This window comes from Macaca nemestrina, chromosome 10 (genome assembly GCF_043159975.1).
Source record: "Macaca nemestrina isolate mMacNem1 chromosome 10, mMacNem.hap1, whole genome shotgun sequence".
NCBI classification, from domain to species: domain Eukaryota; kingdom Metazoa; phylum Chordata; class Mammalia; order Primates; family Cercopithecidae; genus Macaca; species Macaca nemestrina.
In genome coordinates, this window is record NC_092134.1 from 34,626,134 (window position 1) to 34,639,396 (window position 13,263).

General features: G+C 37.1%; 1 protein-coding gene across 4 annotated transcripts in view; it reads right to left on the minus strand.

Moving 5' to 3' along the window:
* Positions 1 to 608: 608 nt before the first annotated feature.
* LOC105463356 (thymopoietin) overlaps positions 609 to 13,263 on the minus strand; it is a 37,151-nt gene continuing 24,496 nt past the window's right edge. Inside the window, exons 5-9 of one of the 4 annotated variants that reach the window (XM_011710393.3) lie at positions 6,590 to 6,709; positions 6,396 to 6,491; positions 5,878 to 5,988; positions 4,477 to 4,565; positions 609 to 3,353 (exon numbers count right to left, since the gene is read on the minus strand). In XM_011710393.3, coding sequence (XP_011708695.1) covers positions 3,068 to 3,353; positions 4,477 to 4,565; positions 5,878 to 5,988; positions 6,396 to 6,491; positions 6,590 to 6,709 — 702 coding nt within the window. In that variant the 3' untranslated portion in view covers positions 609 to 3,067. The remainder of the gene's footprint in view (positions 3,354 to 4,476; positions 4,566 to 5,877; positions 5,989 to 6,395; positions 6,492 to 6,589; positions 6,710 to 13,263) is intronic. The other 3 variants (XM_071071265.1, XM_011710395.3, XM_011710396.3) reach the window with 3 other exon arrangements.

The window sequence follows — 13,263 nt, forward strand, 5'->3', positions numbered from 1 at the left end:
ACGAAGTTTCTTAACACCTCTAACCATCAATTTCCTCATTTGTAATGAGATTACGAAAATGCCTACTCCATATGATTATCGTGAGGATTGAGGGAATACATATTAAGCACACAGAAAAGTACCCAGGCACATGGTAAGCATGAATAAAACTTGTTGTTTTAAGTCTTTGATGTGATTTGCTTTCTTATTAATTATGGTGTCTATACTACCTTGAGAAACACCTCTGGGACACATGAATGACGAAGACATAATGGCACTTTCATCTTGTGAGCACAGCTCCATGACATATCACAGTGACACTGGCTTAGTCTCAAAGCAAGACTAACAATCCTAAGGGTCATAGGTAAATACTAAAGGCGGTAAAACTGGTGGGGAAAAGGAACCAAGTGTGGGAGAGGTGCCTTGGAGCACTTCTTAATGTCATTCTGTGAGTACAATTGTGACACATTGCTTACCTTTGAATAAATGAGAACCTGATTATAATGATAAGAAGTAAGACATATGAACAGACTGAAATAAAACACAATAATCCATAATACCACATAAGAAATGTTATCCAGAAATCACAGTTTATGCTATCTGAAAACCATTTATTGCAACGACAAAACTAGAGGTTAATTACTTTTTATTATTGAATTATATTGTAAAGTCTACATCTACAATTGAATCAGGAAGAAATGCTTTGCATTTACATCAAGGACACATTTATTCTAATGGAATAAAACAGACACACACAAAAGACCAAGTACATGTTTTTAAAAAATGACTACATGTTTCAACTGGTCCTATTTTTGCTATTTGGACCATACTTTTAAGTGAATTGATCTTACATACATGTTAAGTCTGATTTACCTTCCCACATTTTTAAACACTAAATGAAGCTTCTCACAATTTCTAATTATAAACAAAAGGCTGAAAACAGTATGGGAAACAAAGTTTAAAAACAAAGAAAAGTTGGGTAAAAGGTGCCCCTTCTATGGCTCATCTCAAAGAAACACTTTTACTCAGACAGGCAAACATTTCTGATCTAGGAGTAAGTTTCCCACTCACTTTGCAGAAGGACCCACTCATTCTGCAGAAAGACCTACAAGTCTTTCTGGTCTCAACTGCAAAGTACATGAAAATGTGTACGAAAGATCTAAAAGCTAAATATCAGAATAAGGCTAATTGAAATCAAAATTGCGTGCTGGTCTAAATATACATCTTCAGCTTCTTCCTTTTTAATAAGTATTTTTATTTCAGATGTATTTAAAAATAACTTACATTTTTAGTGTGCTTTATGGCCAATGACTGTAAAGTTGAAACTGAAGTCAGTTTAAAATTTTTGTCTTATTTGATTCTATTGAAATTTTAATCACCTACTTACTACTTTACGTAACCAAGTTATTCATGAGGTAAGTTTCAGCAAAAAAAAAAAAAAAAAAAAAAAAAAACCACAAAGATAACCATTTCAAGAGTACACAAAATCATAATGCCGGTCGGGTGCAGTGGCTCACACCTGTAATCCCAGCACTTTGGGAAGCTGAGGCAGGCAGATCACTTGAGGCCAGGAGTTCGAGACCAGCCTGGCCAACATTGTGAAACCCCCACTCTGCCGAGGCAGGAAACTTGCTTGAACCTGGGAGGCAGAGGTTGCACTGAGTCCAGATCGTGCCACTGCACTACAGCCTGGGTGACAAGAGCAAGACTCCATCTCAAAAAAAAAAAAATCATAATGCCCATCTCTTATTCAGAGTATACAACTTTATTAACTACTGCTTATGATATAAAAGCAAGTCCTTTTTGTACTTTCTTTTTTTTTGAGATGGAGTCTCGCTCTGTCGCCAGGCTGGAACGCAGTGATGTAATCTTGGCTCACTGCAACCTCCGTCTCCTGGGTTCACATGATTCTCCTGCCTCAGTCTCCCTAGTAGATGGGACTACAGGCGTGCACCACCACACCCAACTATTTTTTTTTGTATTTTTAGTAGAGACGGGGTTTCACCATGTTGGCCAGGATGGTCTTGATCTCTTGACCTCGTGATCCACCCGCCTTGGCCTCCCAAAGTGCTGGGATTACAGGCGTGAGCCACCGCGCCCAGCCCATTTTGTACTTTCTAATCAAATTATGCTAGGAAATATAAGGCAAAAAAAGCCTGGCAAAATTTGTTTCTGGTAACAAGACAATGCAATAATGAATCCAAATGAAACATAAGACCAGTGTTTACAATTTCTAACTTCTAAACAAACATACACACACTTATCTAAAACGTATTTTGGTAGCAAACTGGATGACTGAATAAATGTTTTGCTGTAAATAAAAAATACAAATTTCCAATTATAGCCTTATAGCTAGCCAAACAGCTTTTCAAAACATGTATAGCCAGCTAACAATTCTCTAAAATATGTATGTTACACTAAAGGATCTCTGCTAAAAATCTACTGTATGTAAATGGGTCTCACTGAAGTAGGACTTTCATGATACTGTGTCTTAAAAAGTGAGTATGACAGGGCTACAAGAATATTACTATTAATAAAGGTTACAGAAGAGATTATTGCTGTACTTTTCCTCATAAACACCATCAAACTTTGTTGCAGTTACAAAAAGTACAACCGAGTTACTTTTCCTCTTACTGAATTTCATTATGTTTCACATATTTGTAGTTTTTATTCAGCAGAGAATAATTCTTAAAATCTTTTCTGTAAGAATTCTAAGTATTTAAATGTGTAGCTTCACATTACACTACCATGTTTCGCCCTTCTTGTTTCCCAAATACACAAAAAACATATACATTTTTTCAAAAATGAAATAAGATGCTCACATTAAAAAAATAAAGCCTACAAAAAGTTCCAGAGCTAAAAAAGATTATTCATATGGCACAAAGTGATCTCCTACTAGTCCAAAGTTCAAAAACATTTTAATGAAGTCCATTCCTATATATTTTGTTTGCTTTTCAATGAAATACTACATTTATTGAGGCAAAATCACATTATTTTTAGTTCTTGGAGTCAACAAGTGTACACAAATGTTTTTCAACACAGTTATTAAAAATAGGAGACCAAGTTGAATGTGCCAAAGAGATACCATTCAGTTGGATTTTCTAGGGTCAACATGAAGAAAATTAGAGAAGGGATTTACTTGGTTGGTTTCCATAGCTTGATAGACCAAAAACAAAAAAACTGCCACAATAACAAAGAGCAAAATTTTTATCCATACGGGAATGGAGCGTCCCTTTTTTGTCTTTTCTGACTTGACATCTGCCAAGGGAACATACTTAGGAACATATTTAGATGAAAAAGACTCCTCCATCCTGAAATCACTGAGTTCTAATGGCCGGCCTGCAGCCCCTTTGATTGGTCTGCGGCAACTAGCACTGTTGGGAGTGAAAGGAGGAAGAGAAAAATAATTTTAGATAAAGGCATGATTTAGAGAAATAACATAAAATGTCATTGCCACTCCTAATTCCAAGCACATTCCCTGAGATAACAGTAGAGAAAATTGATACATACAAAGCAGTGAGGTCAGTCAGCCTATTTAAAACTTCTACACATTTTCTATTTTAAAAGATGGGCCAGGTGTGGTGGCTCACGCCTGTTAATCCCAGCACTTTGGGAGGCTGAGGTGGGCGGATCACCTGAAGTCAGGAGTTCAAGACCAGCCTGGCCAACATGGTGAAACCCTGTCTCTACAAAAATACAAAAATTAGCCAGGCATGATGGTGGGTGCAATTCCAGCTACTCGGGAGGCTGAGCGGGGAGGACTGCTTGAACCTGGGAGGTGGAGGTTATAGTGAGCTGAGATAGTGTCACTGCACTCCAGCCTGGGCAACAAGAGTAAGACAATGTCTCAAAAAAAAAAAAAAAAAAAGTTAGATGCATCCTTTATTAGAAAAGAATATTCAGAACACTGATAAATAGTCACTAAACTGCCTTCTGAAAGGCTCTTCAAAGCTAATGTTTAGGAGTAAAGAGGAAAAACAAAACATAGTTTTGGTTGTGTTTCTTTCAGTTAAAAATTAAGATATATATACACAGTCTTTTCAATTATTAAAGAGAAATTCAGGGGGAAAAAGTATTTCTCACTAGATTTTCATTTAGATTTTAACATATAAATTAAGTAGTAAGTAAATGATTTATTTAAAATCCTCCATTTACCAACTGCAATTTTGAAACTCATTCAACTTCCAAGAATATTTACTGGTGGGCTTAGGGGAATTAAACTGCTCCCAAAAGAACAGTTCATTCTCTTATTTATTTAAGAGTCAGGGAGTAGACAGAATCTCATTATGTTGCCCAGACCGGTCTTGAACTCTGGGCTCAAGCGATCCACCTGCCTTAGTCTCTTGAGTAGCTGGGACTATAGGCATGTACCACTGCACCTGGCTCCAAAAGAACAGCTTAATTCTGAGCAGAGGTACAGTAACTTTGCGATGAATAATTAAAAATAAAGATTCCCTACTAGAATACGCTAGTACTTGTTTCAATGTATCTGAATACCTAATTCCTGTTGGTGTAGATGCTTCATAGGGGAACATTTCCTTAAGAATATCCCTTTCTACTCTTCTTTCCTCTGTTTTTTCTCCCACCTAATAAGAAACAAACAAACAACCACAAGTTAAAATTTAGTGTAAACGTGCAATAATTAAAACATAAATAGTAAGTTTTAGAGAACAAAATGCCCTTCCATCTATCACAGATTTTACAACTGCCATTTCTAAATTAATACCTAGGTATCCACATGCTTCCAAGGCTCTTGGAATTTCAAATTTCAAATTTGAAAAACTTCAAATTTCTTGAAGATACCTTATATATGTGGTTATTGGAGTGGAAAAACTGCTACACATTCAAATAACTGGGGGGAAAAATTCAGTAATCTAACATGGCAATGCTAATTCCCTCACTGATTTTCTGTTTTTTACTATTAAAGTATATCGTTGGGCCAGGCACGGTGGCTCACACCTGTAATCCCAGTACTTTCGGAGGCTGAGGCGGGTGGACCTGAGGTCAGGAGTTTGAGACCAGCCTGACCAACATGGTGAAACCCTGTCTCTACTAAAAATACAAAAATTAGCTGGGCGTGGTGGCGGGCACCTGTAATCCCAGCTACTCAGGAAGCTGAGGCAGGAGAATCGCTTGAACCCAGGAGGCAGAGGTTGCAGTGAGCTGAGATCACGCCACTGCACTCCAGCCTGGGTAACGGAGCAAGACTCTGTTTCCAATAATAACAAAAAGTATATTGTTTCTTCATTTATTAAGAATTCTGTAGTAAAAGATAAAATACAGAAGATACTCAATTAACATGAACCTTTAGCAAATTTTATGTTTTAAAATTATAGTCAATGAAATATGCCCAAATTAAAAAAAAATAAAATAATGTTTAGCTTGTTTTGCTGTTTACCTTTATGTCCAGAACAAAATAATGTTTCAGCTCCTTTTGTAAAGATTCATTCAAATTAAAATGCATCATGCAGTTAGTACTTTCAAGCTTATACAAGAGTTAACCCATTCCAGCACCATATAAAGTTATCTTAAAGTATCTTATTTGACCCGTCAACAAAATAAAGTGTAGCCTCCCTCACAGCCCAGCAGCACTTTCAAACTTGCATCCACGACAAACAGAACATATTATAAGCAGAACACAAATGACCACTCCCTTGAAAACTGGAACTTAAGAGGGATACAGTGGCAAGAGGATAGTATTAGCATGTCATACTATATTAGTTAATTTCTGTTTTCACTAATAAAAGTGTCCTTAAAATAATTTATGCATATTTACACACTCCACCCAACAAAGAAAGCTCTGCTCCCTCCCACTCCAAAAAAAAAACAAAAAACAAATAGAAATATTTCCTCTGTGAAAGATCAATGATAGCATCGATCTAAATTGTATTCATTTACTTCAGCTCTTGTCAATGGTTTCTTTGGTGCTCTTCTGGGTATGTCTGAGAATTCAGTGATTGGCAGAATAGGAGATGCATGCTTGAAATTTCCAGTCACCCTATTGACAACCTGCCAAGATTCAAATTATTCAGACTCAGAATTATCCAAACATAACACAGACACTTAAAAAGAAAAGAAAGATATTTTATCTCTGTAATATTAGAAATTTTCCCTTAGTAAAGATTTAAGCAACAGAGCCTACAAACACAACTTAGTGCCTCACATGTGAAGCCTCATTCTTCAAATATTTTAACAAAAAATATCCTTATACTTTCTTGTACAATGAATTAGATTTCTTTACATAAATTGGATATTATAGGAAAATCCTAAAATTCAGAACTACATGGGGAAAATCCGTTTAAAATTGTTAAAAAAAATGTAAATTTGAGATTTGCGAAAATTCACCACCTCCCCATTTCCAATTAAAGGGTAATTTACAAAGAATACCACTTGTATAGTTTATGAAACATATTTACTAAGGATTCGTTGCTTGAAGCCATTATAGTTTCAGCTATGGGAGTACTCTCTGAAATTACTGGACCATCTATACGAAAATGTTCTGAAGTTTCCACCTGTTAGTTTGAAAACAAAACAAAAACAATAAATATAAAATAATACTAAAACCCTACCAATCTGAAAACCCAATTCTAAGGAATAAGCCTTGCATCACCCTTTTCCTTGGAGTTCTTCTTGACCCTCTTGTAGATTCCCTAGTTAATGCCTGCAGAGGTCCGCCTTTTGAAGATCCACTTGTCCATTCAGTTTCAGTTACTCCAGCTTGAGAATAGCTCTATTCAAGCATCAACACATTAAAAAGTCATATTCTAACACCAAATACTTTTATAACGGCCATACTGGCACACTGAGAAGCCAGGAAATAAGTCTCCAAATGCCAGCATTTACAAACGATGCTATGCCCTCAAAATATTCCTAAATGTATTAATTGAACTGATATTTAGGCATCAGAAAACACTTAAAAAGTGGTAAAATACACTAAAGAATCCACCTATAGTAGCTCACAAATTATAAAAATGATGGGAAAAAAAAGCACATCAACTATCACCAGTTCCCTTTTTGACTCTCTGCTATTTGGTTCTAGTATTGGAGATACATCTCTGACTAAACAAAAAGCAGACTGATCATGACTTACAAGAAAGTCATCTATTATAAGTCAGTTTCCTTTTAGAACAAAAATACAAACTTTTGTAATTGTTAGCATAGACTAAACATTATTTTCATATGGTTAGAATCATTTTTGTAGACTCAGTTTAAATTATAATCCCACACATAGCTTACTTGAACTAAAAAATTCTCAAGTGTCAAACTTTTCTTGGAAACAGATACAAAATTAGGTAGCCACAAAAACCCTGTGGTCACTCTTTAATGAACATGGAAGCCTAATGTCACTTTCAAATCTCAACGCTATCCATGTCACTACAGCAAGATAGAAAACAGCTGTCTCAGATTCTCAGTCTCAGATTAATTTCTACGTTTCACTGATCATTCCTCATTTTTAAAAATCCAGCATTTCTTACATACTAGTTTAAAACCCATTAGATCAGTTCTTCTTAAATTGTAATGTGCCTATCAATCACTTGAAGCTTTTGTTAAATGCAGATTCTGATTCTGTAGCTCTTGGGTAGGGCCCGAAATTCCACATTCCAAGTAGCAAGGTTTTCAGTTTTGAAGCCGCTATTACCAGATGATTCTTTTAAATTCTTTTAACTAGAGAACATTGGTCAATGATCAGTATTATAGTAGAGTGTGCTTCTGTTGTCACTTCTGCTTTCACGCTAATATTTAACCTAGATTACTGATGGTTTTATGTCCAAGTCAGTGTCTATTAAATTTAAAGACAGATTTTTTTTTCAAACTTTAATCCTGTGACAGGAGTGGTCATCCAATAAATACGCCTAAATGGCTAGAAGTAATACTTCCAAAACCCCAAAAGTTACAGACATAGTCTCATAAATCATTGTTTTGTATTTATCTATATTTAGAATTGACATTATAAGAGTTTTAAGTTACAATCTGAATCTCTGGGTTCCTTATCCTATCAACTAGGAAATATTTGCTGAATGCAAAATTATTGTCAAAAGATAAATCTGTAAACAAATTACAGACATACACAGAGTAACTGCTTTCTTATTTTTATTTTTTGAGACAGAATCTCGCTCTGTTGCCCAGGCCAGAGTACAATGGCGCAATCTCGGCTCACGGCAACCTCCACCTGCGAGGTTCAAGCGATTCTCCTGCCTCACCCTCCTGAGTAGCTGGGATTACAGGCACGCACCAGCATGCTTAGCTGAATTTTTCGTATTTTTAGTAGAGACGGGGTTTCGCCATGTTGGCCAGGCTGGTCTCCTGACCTCAGGTGATCCACCCACCTGGGCCTCCCGAAGTGCTGGGATTATAGGCGTGAGCCACTGTGCCTGACCAGAGTATGTGCTTTTTAATAGTCAAATTCCCTACTATTTGAATAGAAGGAAAGGTAGTAGTATAATCTGAGATTCTCAATCCTTGTGGCACAGTACCATCAAGGAGAGAAAAAAAAAAAAGCAAATGCCCCCAACTACCATAACCAATTAGATCGAATATCATCAGGGTCTGTGAATATATAATTTCTAAAGCTCCTGAGATAAGTAAAAGCCATCTTAAAGGCCTCACTATCAATTTAAGTAAAACATGACCAATATGGTTACTCATACTAACTTTATTAAAAAACAACAACAACAAAAAACACCAGCCTCATATTCCTCCATTTGAGAACAGTACTTTCAAACATTGCGGGTGGGAATGCAAAATGCTTCAACTCATATGCAGAGAAATGTAATGGTGAAATTACCTAGCAATTTCACTTGTAGGCTTCCCCAAGATAAACTGGCAAAAAATATGCAATGACACATGCAAAATGTTGCTCTATGGTTCATCCTCGCATTATTCATAATAACATACAGCTGAAAACAACTCAAATATTCACCAAATGGAGAGTGGTTAAATAAATTACAGTACATCCATAAAATGCAACACATAAAATGCAGTTGTACAAAGCAATGAGGAAGATGGCTACATTCTTATATGGAGTGATCTCAAGGATATGTGTTTAGGTTAAAAATGGAAATGTACAAAGCAGGCTGCATTTTATGTAAAAGGGGAGCATATAAAAATCTATATATTTACTTGTATTTTCAAAAAGAAACAAAATATAATCAAAACTTAATAAAAATGGTTATCTATAGATGGAAGGGAAAAGGACAGAAGCCAGAATTCCAACTCTACCTTATTTTGTCTATATAAAACTATATTATACTCTCAACACAATTAAAAAATAATAATAAAAAAAAATCCTAGTATTAGAGAACAAAAAAAATCTATTAAGTTGGTGGCTGCATGACACAAAGACAAAAATTACTTCAAGTGACTTTAAGTACAGTATTTTGACTTTACATTCTAGTGGGATATGTCCTAAAGACAAGAAAAACAAAATCCCAAATTGCATTTAACAGCCTTATTGTTACTAGTAATACCGTATTATTTAGAAACACATACATGTGATACTTACGTAAGTAATAATATCATTTGAAGAACCAAGATATTCAGCATAAGATAAAAAAGATACAAGTATAATGCCCAAAATTAGCCTGTATTTAAAAATTTGAAATTTCACCATTTATTCATGATTTACATTAATTCATGATTTACCTAGCACTACCTACTGAAAAGACCCAGAAACAATGACAGCCACTAGGAATGAACATGTCAGCATCCAAATTGTTGCTTCCAAATAGTATTTTCTTTTTTTTTTTTTTTGAGACGGAGTCTCGCTCTGTCGCCCAGACTGGAGTGCAGTGGCCGGATCTCAGCTCACTGCAAGCTCCGCCTCCCGGGTTTACGCTATTCTCCTGCCTCAGCCTCCCGAGTAGCTGGGACTACAGGCACCAGCCACCTCGCCCGGCTAGTTTTTTGTATTTTTTAGTAGAGACGGGGTTTCACCGTGTTAGCCAGGATGGTCTCGATCTCCTGACCTCGTGATCCGCCCGTCTCGGCCTCCCAAAGTGCTGGGATTACAGGCTTGAGCCACCGCGCCCGGCCCCAAATAATATTTTCTATTAAAAGGATCAGGGTTCCTTGGAAACATGGCTGATTCCAGGTATGACGCAGGAAGCATACACGAGCCTGGGATGTCTTACTGTTCCAGAAAACAAGGAACTATCAAATATCAAAGATAAATGGGGGAAGAAATTAAAAAATACAGGAACCAACTTAGTAATTCCTAATGGCTAGAGATGGCGCAATGTGAACATCAAAAAAGAATGATGACTGTAACTGATCATAAATCCAATACATAAAAAACCTCAAAATAATAGACCTAGGCAATCATCATCAATGACTGTTAGAAACATTAAATGAAAGGGCAATGTGGAACTTTGTAACAGATAGATTAAGCTTTCAACACCTAAATCAATTACTAATTTTAGCATCGTCAGAAAGACATTCTATACCTCCTGAAACGATGTAACAGGAAGGCCACAATATCATTTATTAAGTATTCTTGTGAAAGAAACTGAACGTGGATCTGACCAACCCCCTGGATCTGTGCCGTCCAATATGGTAGGCCACTAGCCACATGAGGCCATTTAAATTTAATTAAAATTAAAACATCGTTTCAGTCGGGCACAGTGGCTCACGCCTGTAATCCTAGCACTTTGGGAGGCTGAGGCGGATGGATCACCTGAGGTCGGGAGTTTGAGACCAGCCTGACCAACATGGAGAAACCCCGTCTCTACTAAAAACACAAAATTAGCCGGGTGTGGTGGCACATGCCTGTAATCCCAGCTACTCAGGAGGCTGAGGCAGGAGAATCGCTTGAACCTGGGAGGCAGAGGTTGTGGTGAGCTGAGATCGTACCAGCCTGGGCAAAAGAGTGAAACTCCATCTCAAAACAACAAAAACAACAACAAAGAAAAACTGAGAGTTTCTCAGCCCCACCAGTCACCATTCAAGTATTCAATAGCTAGTGGCTACTGTAATGGATAGCACAGATATAAAAAATTTCTATCACAGAAAGGTTTACTACATACCCTCACTACAGATCTAACCCACTCTACAGGAAATGCAGCGAATACAGAAGCTAATTAAATGACATAAAGAAGCAACCTAACAAATCCAGAATGTTGGGAAATTCTGTAATGACCTAGTTTCTTCACCAAATAAATGGAGGGAAGAGAAACAGTTACAGTGGTAATAGCTACAGACTTGAGAGAGAAAAACAACCAAAAATCAAACCAGATATGTGGATCCTGTTTGGATCCTGATTTGAACAACATAATCATAAATGAAACATTACTGAAACTAGAGGAATTTAAACATGAATTAGACACGAATAAATTATTAATCTTATTACGTGTGATATTGGCATTGTCACTGGAACGGCACTTATCTTTCAGAGATATATGCTACAATGCTGACTTTTTAATGTGTGAAACATGTCAAAGATTGCTTTAATATACTCCAGGACAAAGCAAAACAAAAAAAATCAAAAGGAATTTAAGGCCGGGCGCAGTGGCTCATGCTTGTAATCCCAGCAATCTGGGAGGCCACGGCAGGTGGCTCACTTGAGGTCAGGAGTTCGAGACCAGCTTGGCCAACATGGTGAAAACCTGTTCTCTACTAAAAATACAAAAACTAGCCAGGCATGGTGGCGGGAGCCTGTAATCCCAGCTACTCAGGAGGCTGAACCAGGAAAACTGCTTGAACCCAGGAGGCGGAGGTTGCAAGTAAGCCGAGATTGTGCCATTGCACTCCAGCCTGGGCGATACAGTGAGACTCCGTCTCAAAAAAAAAGTAATTTAAAAAGCTGGAGAGTGTGGGGTGATGAAACCAGACTGGTAAAACCCTGACAACTGCGGCACATCTATGACTGGAGGGTCATTAAACTCTTCCTCCACTCTTCTACATGTTTTAAATTTTCTGCAATAAAGCCACTGTCTAACTCTGCCTGTCATCTAAACTTACACTCCTTTGACTATTCTGCCCCTCAGTTTAGATTCGTCAACTCAATTATCCCTTAGACCATCTTTAATACTATGTCTCCTCCCCTTCTTTTAACCTAGTATCTGATCAGTCACATGCTCTTGCTGGCACCACATCATCTTCACTTCAAACTCTGGACCAAAATTCTCCATGCTTGTCGGTTTCAGTGTGCTTCACCAAATTTTCCTAAGTTCTCTTGTTATTTCCTTATTCTTCAGCATGCTCCTGAAGCTATTTGTTAGGACTACTACATAAAAGGGCAATAAAATATGTATTCCAGTATTTGGTTCTATGTTAACAAAATCTTCATTTATTCAATGCTCTGTACGTTTTTGTAACAAAGCTCATTTCTAACAAACGGTTCTGAAATTCAACTTATCAACTACATCAAATGAAGAGAGAGACTTGGCTTAAGGAATCAAGAATAACTCCTCTAAGGATTTAATTTTAAAACAACAAACAGGCCGGGAGCAGTGGCTCACGCCTGTAATCCCAGCACTTTGGGAGGCTGATGCAGGTGGCTCACCTGAGGTCAGGAGTTCGAGGCCAGCCTGGCCAACACAGTGAAACCCCGCCTCTACTAAAAATACAAAAATTAGCTGGGCGTGGTGGCACGTGCCTGTAATCTCAGCTACTTGGGAGGCTGTGGCAGGAGAATCGCTTGAGCCCGGCAGGGTTGGAGGTTGCAGTGAGCTGGGATCACGCCACTGCACTCCAGCCTGGATGACAAGAACAAAACTTCATCACAAACAAACAAAAAAAGTGACAAACAGGAGATGGAAAAGATAACCAACTAGACAAATCTTCCAGCTAAACATAGTAAGGGTAAGGAAAATGACTCTAGGAATAGCTGTCTTATAAAGCATCAGCCAAATCAATGCTATGTTAGTCAATAATTTGTTCTCTGTAAACAATACTAGGTTAGTCAATAATTTGTTCTCTGTTCATTTACACCTATGCTTATTTTCTCCTTAGTTTCCTACATTTCCCTTTTGAAAAACTGAAATGCCTCTCCCACAATAGAAAAGGTAAATTTTCATCTGACATAAGGAAAGAAAACTGTAGTCTTAGGACCAGACTAGCATCTGAGTTTAGGGAAGAATCACAGAAGACAAGACAGGCAAACACAAAATCAAAGTCAAAAATCTAGAGACAAAGACACAAATATAAAACCCTTCTATTGCTTTTTAAAGAAATTGTATCAAAAGTGTCTAGATATTTCCAACTTTTAAAATATTTCTTTCAAAATGCTGTATAACTGGTTTTGAACTACGTTTAGCACAGACTCAAACACAAATGAGACATTTATTA